The sequence below is a fragment of the Halyomorpha halys genome, unplaced genomic scaffold, assembly GCF_000696795.3.
Source record: "Halyomorpha halys isolate HHAL.00 unplaced genomic scaffold, Hhal_1.1 Scaffold98.1, whole genome shotgun sequence".
Classification (NCBI taxonomy): Eukaryota; Metazoa; Arthropoda; class Insecta; order Hemiptera; family Pentatomidae; genus Halyomorpha; species Halyomorpha halys.
Genome location: NW_027107309.1, coordinates 1,375,824 through 1,390,451, shown reverse-complemented (window position 1 = coordinate 1,390,451; position 14,628 = coordinate 1,375,824). Strand labels below are relative to the sequence as shown.

General features: G+C 32.9%; 1 protein-coding gene across 5 annotated transcripts in view; it reads left to right on the top strand.

The window, feature by feature from the left end:
* The window catches only part of LOC106677413 (dipeptidase 1), a 485,353-nt gene that overhangs the window by 335,586 nt on the left and 135,139 nt on the right, over positions 1 to 14,628 (top strand). For all 5 annotated transcript variants that reach the window (XR_010842948.1, XR_010842947.1, XM_067045594.1 and 2 more), the window contains one exon: positions 10,354 to 10,516. Coding sequence is in view for 3 of the 5 variants with exons in the window: in XM_067045594.1 (XP_066901695.1) it covers positions 10,354 to 10,516 (163 nt within the window). In the remaining 2 variants the exon portion in view is untranslated. The remainder of the gene's footprint in view (positions 1 to 10,353; positions 10,517 to 14,628) is intronic.

Genomic DNA, 14,628 nt, shown 5'->3' with positions numbered 1-14,628 from the left:
AGTGTACTTATATTAATTACTTTATAATTAATTTTCTATTATATTTTACACTTTTCTGTATCCCCGCTCATTTGGTATATTTTGTTTCTTAATTACTTACACACATTGTATCCCATTATTTTATACTTTTCTTTTGTTTTTCTATCTTTTTTTTTTTAAATATTTCTTCTCCCCCTATTATGTATATTACCATTTATTATTCACCTAATTTAAATACTTTTTTTACTATGTTTACTTTACAAATTATTTCCGTTATTGTGGCATAACTGCAATCCCTACTACTCCCAATACCAACTGTCACTTTGTTTTTGACAGCCGTCAAAAAAGGTATGCATTCTGTCTCATCATTTGATTGAATTTTTTTTTCTTTTTCCATCTCTTTATTTGTATTTTATTTAATATTTCTTCTCTTATCTATCTGTTACTGTTGCCCTTTTAATTTACTATTTACAACATTTAATTTTTCTTATTATATCTTACTTTTTTACATTTTATACCCCTGTTATTTTACACTAATGTTTTTTTTCTCTTTTTTTCCTTTTTGTAACTATAGTGTTTGTATCTTTTTTAGCCCTGACGAAGCCTTGCAACGTGTTTTTTTTTTACTGCACCCGGACCATATTCCATTCATCTATACACACGGTCAATCAATAATCTTCCAAAATATATTTATGATTAATATTTATTTATATAAACCTTAAAATGTATTTTGTCAGTATAAAAGTCATCAAGTGCGAGAAAATTATTTAACGACTGTTCTGAAATCATGATTTATAAAAAGAAAAGGACTAACAATAAAAAGCTTTATCGGGTCGTGATGTTTTTGTTTTATGAGATTCTGCAGAATAACGGTTTAAGAGTTTTGAGGTGGTGCTGAGGAACTAGTCTCTAATAGATACCAAGCCAACCTCTCAACAGAAGCACATCTCCGTATGAAATTCATGCAGGATGTGATGGAGACTCAAGGAGGACTCAAGTTTTCTAATAGGAGACGCGATAGACTATAAGTTGGGGCATAAATTGCTGGGATCTAAGTTCCCCCTGGAATAAATTCCGTAGCACTGTCAGCGCCGGCCCCAACGGCTTTAATAAAGGCCCTAGGTGATGGCGAGGGCCGGGTTATTAATTTTTTGGGGTTCCGCTCTCCAGCAGCATTGTTCTCGAGTGGGTCGGGTTATTTTGTGGAGGACTTCTACTACATCGGTACCTCTATTCGGTACATTTTTCACGCCAATACGGAACATTTAATCATCTTCTTTTTACGAACGTAAAAAATAGAACTATTATTAGTGGATTAAATATAAATTTTCAAGTCACTCACGAACGCATGAATAACTAACCAGTCGTTATTTTGCATTCCAGCTAGCATAATAGTAAGTTATAGGAAAATTTCTGAAATATATAACAACCTATAAATGCACTTTAGAGGTATAATATTTATGAGAAGTAATAAATTAGTTTAATATTTTTTATAATCTTGGATCCTCTTCCATTCCTGACAATCCTCCGAGGCGCCTGAAAAGAAGACGGCCACGAGACCAGCTAATGTCAAATGTCATTAGAGTGCTACCAATGGTTAGTTTCTCTACACGCCTGTAACACTCCAATTTAACTTAGATGAGATTTACTAAATGTATTATAATGTACAGTTTTAAATAGCAATAAATAAATATTTAAAAAAAATGTTTTTTATACAGTTTAAAGATTCCTCTTACTTCCTGTTATAAGAATATTTTTGCTCCAGTACCTTGCTATCAACCGCCCGCCTCTATATACCTTCAGGTCTTAGCTGCGTCCCTCTGGGATCTTTCCGTTTGAAGTATCAATGGAAACAGTAGGCTTTTGCTGAAATGCTTCTTCCTCTTCAAGTCTTATAAATATCCTTGTTTGTTTTAGATAAAATGGATGTTGTAGTTATTTTGCTAGGTCATTCTTTTCTTTAAACGGGTATATATGAAGAATTGCATCATCTGAAGAATCTCAGATTCACCTTGGAAAAACTCTTGACCTTCATATTGGGAGGAAATAAAATCGGTTGGATCCACTAAGCCATCCATAAAGTCCTATAGGGTTCGTTTTTTTTTTTTTGGTAATTTATACTGTTTTTTAAAAATCTTAATCTGGACCCTTTTTAACTATATTTTTAGGTTGAAGCTGGGACATCTGAAACGTAAGGTAGAAATGGTGCAATGACAATTTTATTTTTTTATCCTGAACGTCAGTAGTTAAATCTTTATTAGACAAAAAAGCTTATACTCTAGATCAGATAGTTTATAACTGTTAAGTATAACAGAAGTATTGTACTTCGTCTATTTTCCCGTTTGATCGCGTAACTGCTTATGAGTGTTTAAAAACGCAGAGCTTAGTGGATGAGGTATTGTACTGAACCACCAGTGCCATGTGCTAGGTGTCACAGGCCGCATTGTGAATCATGGAGCCCCCTTGCAAGATTTGCATTTAATTTACAAGATCACATTTCTGAATAGAGTTGATTAGTTCCCGGACAACATGACATGCCCAATGCCTTTCTTGACATATTGGGCACGAAAATGGCCAGAAATGTATTCTCACTTTTCAATAGTAGTATAAATTTATATGTATACAACAAAATAAATAAATCTAGCTCTAAAATTACAGGTTATAACAATGCTGATGATCTTTACGTATTATGAAAAAATAGATTTGTATAAAATGTTGCTAGATGGGTACATATTACAAGAATATATTATTATTACTGAATCCTCTCCAACGAAGGTAGCGGTAGGTTCCTTATTCATGTAGCAAGTGAAAAAAAATTGATTTCAAAATCGAAAATTTCCATACCTATTTTTCGTTTTAAACATCAAAGGACAGATTAGGTTCCATCTCTCTGTCGTCCAAAATTTGCTTAGGCATTCGAGCTACTACCAATTAACCGATTTTAATGGCATTTGCAGGAGCAGAGCTAGTTGGTAACTAGTTGGCCTCATGGCAATTTTATCAAATTCCATTTACTGCCTCTGCTTACCAATGCACAAATATATTTTGCTAGACCCATCCATTTTTTAATGAACTAATATCTTATTCCTTTATTGTCCTAGGTTGAGTGGTGGGTGTGTATATTAAATAACAAATTTGTTCATTAAAAATAATTTAAGTTCACACATAATTAGTTAAATACTATGATTCTTCTCTCCAGTTATACAGTACAGAGGACTATAGTGTTACTATACAGTTATAGTGTAAAGTGGCTATTTAGTGAGTAACATTCCTGGTATAGAGTACTCCGCAATGCAGGCCAATGTCCTAGGCCAGCTAACGACCGTCCCATAGTCCTTTATTAACGTTCTGCTTAAATTAGTTGTGTCAACCCTTCCTTAATTGTTTCAATTTCCCTTAAAACATGGAATATTTAATTGCGAACATAATCATTTTTTTTTCTTCGTTGCTCTCAATTTTAGGGAGAATATGGATCAGCGAATCTCAAAATTCACATTTAAATGGAACCTGAAAGTATTTGAAAAATGATGGAGATTTATCTATAAGCAAATAATCTTTTTCAAATGATTCATAATTATGAGGGGTTTTATATTTTGTTAAAATATTTTGTTTGCAATAACAAAACCTTATTATGAATCGTTTGATTCCAGTACCACCTTACTGAGAAACCTTAAAGTAAAGTTCTTGCTGTGAATAAAATATAAGATTTTTTTTTTTTGGATTCATGAAAAGTCGTATTTAATAGTATTTGAAGCCCCCCCCCCAAAAAAAACGAATCTGATTGTTTTTTTATTTTTTAAAAATATTTATTTATTTTAAAAGCATTGTTTTGAAATAATTAAGACTGACTGACTGACCTAGGAATGTTGAATAAAATATATTTTTTGGGTATATAAAGTTGATACTATTTTTTTCACCTAAAAAAAAAGTCAAACTCAAAATTTTTCCGTAATCAAAAAACAACATTTTTTTTTACAAAAATTTATGTAAAAAATCTCTTTTTTCCCTAAAATCCTCAAAAAAGTGTAACTTCAGTATTACTTCACCTACACCAAACTTACGATTTAGGCCTCCTAATCTACACGAATAGTACAAATCAGATTTATGTAAACAAATTTGAATTACATATATAATTTTTATTTGAGATTTTTTTAATGAAATTAAAAAAATATTCTTGTGAGTTAGAGTAGTGAAAAATCAGATGTATAACAGTTATAGAAGCGTTGGGTGTGGATAAAATTGTGAGCAGGCATGATTTTTGTTTTGTTTTTTACGTGAACGTAGGAAAACGGCCGGAAAGAAATCCTACAAAAATTAATTCTTTTATATTTAAATGAAAATTCATATTTAAGGGTCGCAGAAGCATAAATCAGACTGTTCTTTAAAAAAAAAAAGTTAGGCTACTTCACTGGAAACGTGTTTTGGTTTATGTAATTTTTAGTATATTTAAACTCAAAAATTAATAAAATCATTAATGTTTTGTTTATTATTTCTTCTTAAAAAAAATAAAAGTCCATTAGTATTGGATACATTCAGATCGAAGGTGGAATATGATAATATAAAAAATTTCTAAAATTGCATAAAACATTTCATTTCTGAGCTTAGTTCGTTGTCAAGAAGACTATCTAATATTAACGACCCGTAGCTAATATTTTTTACCAAAGTTGGAAGTTTTAGAATTTCAAGTTTAGATGGTGAGTGATCCCACTTGTAAATTTTAAGCTTTACTAATAATCTTTCATGATATTCCCTCTAATGGTAGTGCACTATAACCGCTCAATCATGCTTGAGTGTTTTCCATGCGCTCTGTTCCTCAGAATAGACTGACATTACTAGCATACATTATGTTTTGCTTCATTTTACTGCTTGGGAGAGCGGTAGGCCAGAGGGTAAAGCGCGTGGCTATTAACTCCAAGGACCCGAGTTCGAATCCAGCTGGGCACAAAAAAAGTTTTCTTTTACACTGTAGCCGTGAGTCAACTCCTGGGAGTTCTGGAGGCCTCCTGGGGTCCACCCAACCTCTTAAATTGGGTACCCTTAATTGGGTAAAAATCTGGCGGTCGAGCGTGATTCTGACCAAATCACCTCCTTGCACAAGATATAAATGGGCCACGCCAACCGTTAAAAATTATTTTATTTTTTAAGTTATCCCTCATCTGGACAGAGGACTGACATGGAATCCTCATACAAGACTAAAAAGACAAGAAACTGCTCGTTGATTCCGACTATTACAACATTTACTAGACAAACGGTCGAAATTGTTAATCCATTACAAAAGACTGATCTACATGACTATTATAAGGCCTATCTGGACATATGGAGTTGAGCTTTGGGGCTCCACTAAACCATCAAATTCCTCCCGAATCCAATCCTTACAGTCCAAAATCCTTCGTATATTCCTTAATGCTCCTTACTTTATCACAAATAAAGTCATACATCAGGATCTCAATGTCCCATATGTTGCAGATTTGGCCAGAACTAGATACCGTTCCTTCCATGATAAACTTCTCAACCACCCAAATCCACTTGTTTCTAACCTGGCTTCTCCTTCATTACCTAATAGTCATCCTAGGCGTCTGAAAAGAAGATGGCCTCGAGATCTTCTCCTCTAGAAATGTTATTGGAGTTATATCAGTGGGTAGATTCTGCACATGTTTGTATCATGTCACTATGTTATCTACAGCAAATTTACTTGTTGTATATATTTGTATACAGTTGTAAATAACTATAAATAAATTATTAAATAATAATAACTCCACAGAGTCAAGCAGCGTATACTTTTTAAACTGCAATGAGATAATAATGAATAGTTATAGATGGCTTATTATTATTAATGGTTTATTGCTAATATAAGTTATAATTAATTCTTTAGTGTTTTTATCTTTTAAATTTCAATACTGCTAGCGAAGGGGATTGCCAAACATTGCCAAAGCAGGAAAGCCCGACAATGGAAGGGAATGTGTCAAAGTGGAGCATGAAATGAAGCTTCACTGCAACGGGCCAGCTCTCGCCTTTGTACATCCGAGCTACTAATTGAAGTACTGCAATCCGGCAACATTCTCAATGAATCTGCCCCCTCCACTTCAATTACAGATAATATTGCACAAAGCTAAAGTACTCCATTTCAAACTCCTAGGGCTAGCAAAATCAATTTATTTTATAAGCTGTAAAATGAAAAAATTAAATTAAATTAAAATCCGTACAGCTACAACCCATGAAGGGTCAGAGATTCAGTACTTTGTAAAGAGGTACTGTTATTAGACCAACGGTTGTGCAAGGAGGTGATTTGGTCAGAATAACGCTCAACTGCCAGATTTTTACCCAATTTAAGAGGCTGGGTGGATCCCAGGAAGGCTCCAGTACCTACAGGAGTTGACTCACAACTACAGCGCAACAGAAAATAATGTTCTGATTCGAACTCGGGTCCTTGGAGTTAATATCCACGCGTTTTACCTCGTAGCTACCACACTCCCAAGCTGTCCCTCGTTGAAGACTGTTTATTTATAGATGTTAAATACAATATCGTTCCTTGCTCACTCCAACGCGACAATTGTAGTGGCATAGTGTAGTGCCGGTCGCGACATTTTTGTAATGTAGTATTAAACGCCTTCCAATATACGCCTAGGCTAAAGATTAAACTCTCAAGAGTGCTTCGGTGTGTGCAGTTATTACTAATAAACCCATAAGAATTATACTGGCCTACCTTGGGCTGTTGATGTTTATCAATAAATTGAAAACTGTATCGATCGATGGAGATAAGCTCTTCAGTGGTTTTTCCAACAATACCAGAAAACAGTATTTGACGAGGGCCATTGAGAGATATGAAGTCGACCAATGACGAGACGGAAGTCGGATAAGAGCAGACCGTTAAGTAATCGGCTTTGGAGGAGGTAACTTCCTGGGAGGGATGAGCCAGATCACATCTCCTTCCCTCCATAAGCTCCGCATCTTCTCTTGGAAGCTTTTTCCAGAATATAAACAGCTAAATCTGCAATAAGTCAACTCTCCTCTTCTCCTGGGTATAGAATAGAAATAAATCACAATTTATAACCAGCCCAATAGATAAGACAAAAAAAGGATGATATGTGTTTCTTAGTGTTTAAAGTGTTAAAATAACTGATAAACAAATTAGTAGAAATACTTCACAGGGGTAAATTATATACAACGTTATCCAAGGTAAGTAAAGAAAATGAATGAACTAATACCCTTAAAACCATTTTTCTTACAAAACAACATAAATGAATCTCTCTTGTTATTTATTTATACAGTATTAAACTGTAGGGATTAATCCTATTCAAATAGAGCCTATCTCAAAACATATCAAGCATTATTAAAATTACTATCATTAAAAATATTAGGTTTTTTTGTTTGTTTTTTTTATCATATAATCTAAATTCTCAAACATGGTCGTCTAATAATAACATGAATTTACTAAAAATCAATCTATAATACGATTTTTTTCAGTATTGATGAAATAATTTTTTTTTACTAACAATTTTTGCCTACAGGGATCTTTTTCGTTTCTAAAATCACAAAAAATACGTTAACTTCAATATGACTCCACTTACACCAAACTTACGAGTGGCTTAGGGGCAACTTATTAGCACGAATAGCATACATCTGACCTGTGTAGGCAGGTTAGAATTAGAGATATAAGTTTATTTGACATTTTTAATTTTTTTTTTTGTAACTAATTTTTCTTTTTTTAAAGGATTAAAATCCGAAAAATAATAATAAATTAATTTCATAAATAATAAATAATATAAATTTACTAACAATCAGTAACTATATAAAATGTTAAATCGCCTCTAAAAAAATAAAAAAACAAAAACCACACTCCACACAAAACAGAGTCATTAAAGCACAAAAAAAATTCAATAATACTCTTAACTTTTTTCTATTTTGATTTCCTATACCCAGTTACTAGCCACTATCAGTTTTCGAGAAGTGCATTTATTATTCTTCGATAGGAATCTCCTTATATCTCTGGTCCGCAAGTATAATCACGGAGATATAAACTTAGTGAAATTGACTTTATTGTCTTGTTGGCGTGCTCAAAAATGTTTACACTAAATGTTTGTAAGTCGGCATAATTATAATTAATAAATAGTTAATGAATTCAATTTTTGTAAGTACAATTATATCGATTTCCAAGTATTTATCAAAACCATTATTGAGCCCACTAAAACGAAAAAGTCAATTATACATTTGTCTTCCGGAGTAGCAACATATCCCATATTCTGAAACTCAGTTATATTTAAAAAAATAAATAAATAAATAAGTGAAAGTAATTTCTACATATTGTAAAACATTTTAGATTCGTTATACATTGAAAGTACGTATTTGAATTTTGACATTATAGGATTTCGTAACACATCTTGACGATCAGTGAAATAAAAAAAAAATAAGGATACAAATATTTACGTAATCATGTGGACTAGGTTGTGTTACCTCAATATTTAATGCATACTGTGCTTGTTATCCATTACTGACCGAGCACACACACCTACAACCCACTTCAATTATAAAGCAAGCTTGTTGCGTTGAAAAGGCTCTCGAATATTTAGGATCATACACGTCCTTCGTTTTGTCGGAAAAGGTATATAAGTATAAAATGCTTTATATATGGGTAGTGCTTCGTGAGTGCTTCAGTCAGGCCTGGGGGTAAACTTTATTTCAGTGACGGTCCCACGAAATGAAAGTTTGACTCTTCATGATGGTTAGAATAGATTCATTGCCTCTAGATAACCCTCCCCCCTTGTATATCAGTAATGACCAGGAAGGGGGTAATAAAAAATATATTAGTAGGTTTTGCCAAGCCGATGCTAAAATTTGTAGCCCCAAAATAAATAATTATTCGGGGGAGATTTTAAATTAGTTATATCGAGAATTTCTTACATGCTCTATCTAACCTTCTTTAAAAATCATTTGTAACAACTTACACCATTGAATCATTAATTATATTCAATCTATTACAAGCTTTTATGCAAATACATATATGTAATATTTTATGTTGGATTGATCATGTTTATGTATTTAAATTATTAATTCACTACTGTTCTTACAATTTGCTCTCTTCTGCGTGGGCAGAATCATCTTTGACCTAGTAAACTGAACTAATTATCAAATTCGGGATAAATTAAGTCTGGCATATGTTATCTGTGTAAACATTTCATACCAGGAGTTTTTCCTAGAATCAAAGAAATGTTTTGATAAACTTAATAATAAAAAAGGCAATGCAGGAATTTCTATTAAGTCTAGTTTTAAGCGTATATTTTTAAACTTGTAATCATAGTTGCTAAAATGCACAGAAATATTGTCTTCATAACAATACGTAAATGTGATATTATCTGAGACAGTATTGATCGTAATTATTGAAGAGTCAGCGAATGCGAAAGTTCCATAACGATATCACCAATCGACATTTCTGCCGATTTGCAGTAACAAATCAAATCCTCCAGTTGGACTTTAATAATCTTCCTGCCAATGTCTGGTTACACCTCATGGGCCTTTAGCTGTCGGATCGAGATAATTAACTTACAGGGGATTCGTTCGTCACTAAGCCTTAATGCTTGGCCGACAAATTCTTCTGTCAGAAGCAGTATTGACGATGAAAAATGTTTCTTAAATGGATAATATTCTGTTAGCTCGTGAATAATTTCGGTCATATATTGCAGAATATCATTCTCAACGAACTAAGAATTAAAAAACTTTTGAATTAATCTATTGAATATATCTACATAATCAGATATAGGTCAGAAAAGTTTTCTAAAAGTAAACTGCAACGTGTTCTTCTTGTAGAAGAATAATAGAACCTAATACTCCTAGAATGTTTATTTATTCCATCCTTTTTTGTCGGTTAATATTGCAGCGAATTATTTAACAGATGACAATGTTGAACAATTGTACTTAATACAAAAAAAAATATGCATTGAAATGATAAAAAAAAAAACCATTGTATAACTTGAAACATTAAGACATTGCTATCTGCTGACATCTACAAGTAAGCTTCCTTAACCGTTAGTTTTGTGTTGTTTTTTTGTTGTATCTGTTTTGTTTTTCTAGCGATCGTTTCCTTATTTTGTGTCTATATTGCTATTGTATGCTATATTTTTCATTAATCATCACATGAGTAATAGATTGTGTGCCTTATTTTAACAACAATTAATAAATAAAATTTTATTTAAACAACAATTAATTTAACAATTTAACACAAGGTTCTGCTGTAACTTGTCAACCAATACTGGTTTACTCCAAGATACTACCGCAATACTTACTTAAGTTAATAATGTGGTAACATCTCTCAGGGTTTACCTATAATCTATTATGTTCATAATGTTTTTGTTAAATGATATATATTGTTTCTGTTGGCAGGGGTGCTGCGGCCGTGGGTGGGCGTGTGCCTAACGCTGCTGCTGGTCGGAGCGCTGGCCACGGGGCTGGCCCTGGCACTCTCCGCAGGCGGGGAGGAGGTCCAGCCCGAGGTGCGGATCCAGGCCATCCGGAGGATACTCCGCGAGGTACCGCTCATAGATGGGTCAGTAAATCATATATATCTATACTTATTTCTTGTTAATGCAAAAAAAAAAATATATATATATTAAATATAGGTTTCTGTAAGAAGATAAAAACAAAACCTTAAGTCTCTCAAATAACATTCAATGATTAACCAGTAAGTATTTCACTAAATTAGGCGTAATTTTTCTTCTATCGTCTCTAGACTATTCTTCCTTACTTCCTTCCCCCCCCCCTTGTAACAGTGTTGCTGACCCTTACTATCTTTGACGTGTTTTATTTTTTTTCTTATCCTCCTTTTATTCTAACTGAAGCAAATGTAAAAACTGTACATCGACCAATAAACTTGCTATATGTGCCTATTCCAAAGGTAAGATAAATAAAACTAGGACGGAGAGTGAAAGAAAATTGCATCAAACATCAAACTAAACCACTGTTCCAAACATTGCAGCCACTTATAAATATTATAAATACGTGTGGACTTAGGCCTTTAACACATACCATTGGTGGGCTTCATCACCAACTGATATCAAACAATATAACCCTGGTTTTGTTCCTCAAAACATCGACCACCATATTCATGTTTTAAAATGAAACCCAGTTTCAAAGAAGAACAAAATCCCACAACAGAGCATACGTTAACTACCAAACTATAATTTTAAATAAGGGTTTTAAAAAAATATACCAGAAGTGGCAGAATACGCCGTTTTCTAATTAAAGTCACTTTTTTATGTCGCTTGATTTTAACCCATAAGAATTGAAATTTTATGTTCCGATAATTTTAGGTTCATTTAGATCGAACAAATAACAACTTTCAAGTAAAACCTAATAGGTAAAAGCATTTTTTAATTTTTTTTTCCAATTTCTCAAATGGTTTTTTACACCATCAACTGCAAAAATGCTTTTTATTTTAATTATTATTGCAATACTGCGATTGTGCACAATTTAGTAAATTTCTCTTCACATAAATTATTCAGTGATATGTGTGGGTAGTTTTATGAAATAACTTTTAATATTTTTTGTATTTCCTATTTTATTTTAAGTTTTTATACTTGAATAAATTCACAGTAGCCCCCGATTCGTACCATAAAGGGTGTAACAAAACTGCTTACTTTGTTCTCTGCACCTCTTACGTCACCTAATTTACCAAACATAAAGGGGTATCGATCACAATACCAATAAAACCTGTGGTACCCTATTTGACCTTAATCGGTTACGACTGCGTATTAACCATTTACTGAGCAAGGCTAGAAAAACTCTCTGCTCTCAGACCTCCCAAATATTATCCAATACTTCATAACTTGGAACTTCAATTACAAAAATATATACATTTCTGGATAAACAAAACATGACATCAAATTCGACAAACATTTAGGTTAGGCTAACTATACTTATCCACTACTTCATTAGCTTGTTAATTCAGAAGTGTTTCAATCTATCTGTGATCTCCTAGACTTTCACTTATCATTTTGGTTCTAGAAGATTTTAACGATTTCATGGTTAATTATGGTTTAGGTTCTAATCTTATTATCTCCACTTTTCCTAATTTGTATATTTTATTTTATTTATTTCCTTTATAATGTTTATAAATTTATTTCATTACAATAAAAAAATTGTATCCTTGTTAAAGGGGTTGTACTTTACCTAAATTAATGGAAACCCGTCTAGGTATTTTATGCATAATAATCATACATTACTTGTGTTATTTCCTATTTCCGATAAATTCAAGAATGAGTCCTACGATTATTGGTTTGCTGATGTTGATAGGGCTGGGTGAGACAGTGACAACTCTACCAGGGCATCTCCATACATTAAGCTTCTAACTAAGTGAGGCGTTGTGGTATGAAATTAATTAACCAACTAACTAATTAATAATTAAATTAGCCGAGGCTAAGACAGGTGAACCCTAGCTAGCCAATTAACCACCTCCCAAGTTCCAGCGGCTTACCTTAATAAGACCATTGTCTGTTAGCTTTCTCCTCCAGCTTCCTTGTTCTGGCTTCCTCTCCTTCCCCTTTCATCGCTATCAAATGATGTTTTTCCAATATTTTTTTTTGTTAGAATATCGATTCATTTCTGATTCGAGTTTTAGAGAAGTGAACGTGAAGTTGATGTATGCTCCTAATAATCATTTATTTATATTTAAGAAATAGGAGTTTATTAATTGATATATTTAATAATTAATTAAGTTTTTAAATATATAAAATACTATAATAAAAAAAAATAATAACGTTCTGATTATGGGGTTCCATTTGGAAAGGTTAATTATAAAAAATAAAGAAATGTTCAAAACACCTGGATCACTACGAAACCTGTTATAAATATATACTGACTTCATATAAAGTGAATAATATATCAACAATTGGAGAAAGTGGAATAATATTGTGCATAAATTTCCCCATTTTCTGCGCCCCAACCCGCACGGCCGTCACGTCCCTTAACAATGGACTAAGAAGTAACCCTTGACACATCTAATCAAAATCAGTAAAACTGCCTCTTGTAATTTTTTTTTTTTAATATTACTTACTTTCAAATATTAAATAAATTAATAATTTTAACTAGCGTGTTGTGTATAACTAAGACCAGTTAAACATTTTTTAAAATAATCAGGTTACAACACATCTTGATGTGTCCGTAGCCCTAGGTCAAAGACAGCCCTTTCACTATCATAAACCATCTTAAACCCAAAAGACCTTCTCAGGTAGTTAGTTGATAAAAAAATATATCATCAAAACTATATATTATAATGTTTTCTATATTAACATAATAAACAACAAACTAAAATAAATCTCATAAGGGATTTATTTATTTATTTCTAGCTGGGTAGATATATTTTGTCTAGGTTTATCGCCGCGCCTTGAGTTACTGTTGTGGATAGAAGAGTATTGGCACAATTAATTAATTAAATGGTGCCCGCCTAAAAGGGGTGTGTTTTCTGGACGTCCTGTTTGTTTATGTGTTTGTCCCCCAGGTTCGATATTGTGGTTTGGGCTTTTAGTTGTTCTACCCTCTGTTTTCTTGTTGATTTAGTGCCTTGTGATACTACTTACTAAGCTTAGAAGACCTTTTGCTGCAAAGTTGTTTTTAAATATTTAATAAATAATAGTTGAGTGTTTGCGGCTTTAGCGCACTTTCTCAGCCTCCACTGGCTAATCATTACCAGTGATCACATCGTTCATCACATTACCAGTGATGCGGCGAGATGGATGCGCTGGGATCTCTTGAGCTCTACTCTACCCCTCACACGTGGGGGATAGAGTGGGCTCAGGGATCCTCAGGTCGGTTGTGTAAATATTGTATATATTATTTTATCATTATGAAGCTATCATTGAAATAATTATTTATTTTTCATACAGATAGTTTGATAATGTTCATCTTGTCTATTCCTGTGTTTATATATATTTTAAGAGTTTTATTATTATTATTATTTTTTATTTATTTATTTTTTTTTATTTTAGTATGTATGAGATCATTCATCACTATTACCTATTGCCCACACCTGTGTGGCAGATTGTAATTACTGAATATGTCTTGTTGATTTTTTTTTATTGTCTATATCTGGCTAAATTGCCTTGAAACATGGCAGAATGCACAATACACTGCCAGACTGGGCCCGCGCATTGTGGACGTATCCAATCACGTATTTGAGGAGAATGTCAACAGTTGCTATTTGTCGAAGAGATTAGCCCCTCCAGCGAGGCAGGCGGTCGCGTTAAATCTAAATGATAAGGTAGCATCAGTATGCATGAGCTGAGTGCCTCAGGACGGGGCCATGGCGGGCTGGAATTGAAAACGGCTGCCAGGCCGTCCCATCTGTAGTTAGTATGTCGTCTATCCATGTATCTTTGTATTTTCTTTTCTGTGTCATCATACTTATTCGTCACAAAGTAAATGGTGTTAGTATCTGTGTTGTTATTGGTTTGTTTGGTTATCTTAATAACAGATATTGTGCTAAGGAAGTTCTTTGTTCATAAAATTGTAGCTTAAACTACTGTATCATTCTTCTATCAATTAAATCTAACTTATTATCCCCCTTACTTATTAGACCCATTTAAAGAAAAATGTAGGGATGGGAGCAGCAAGAGAACGTATTACTGAAAATGTCAAACTGAAAGAAATAAAAATATATATATA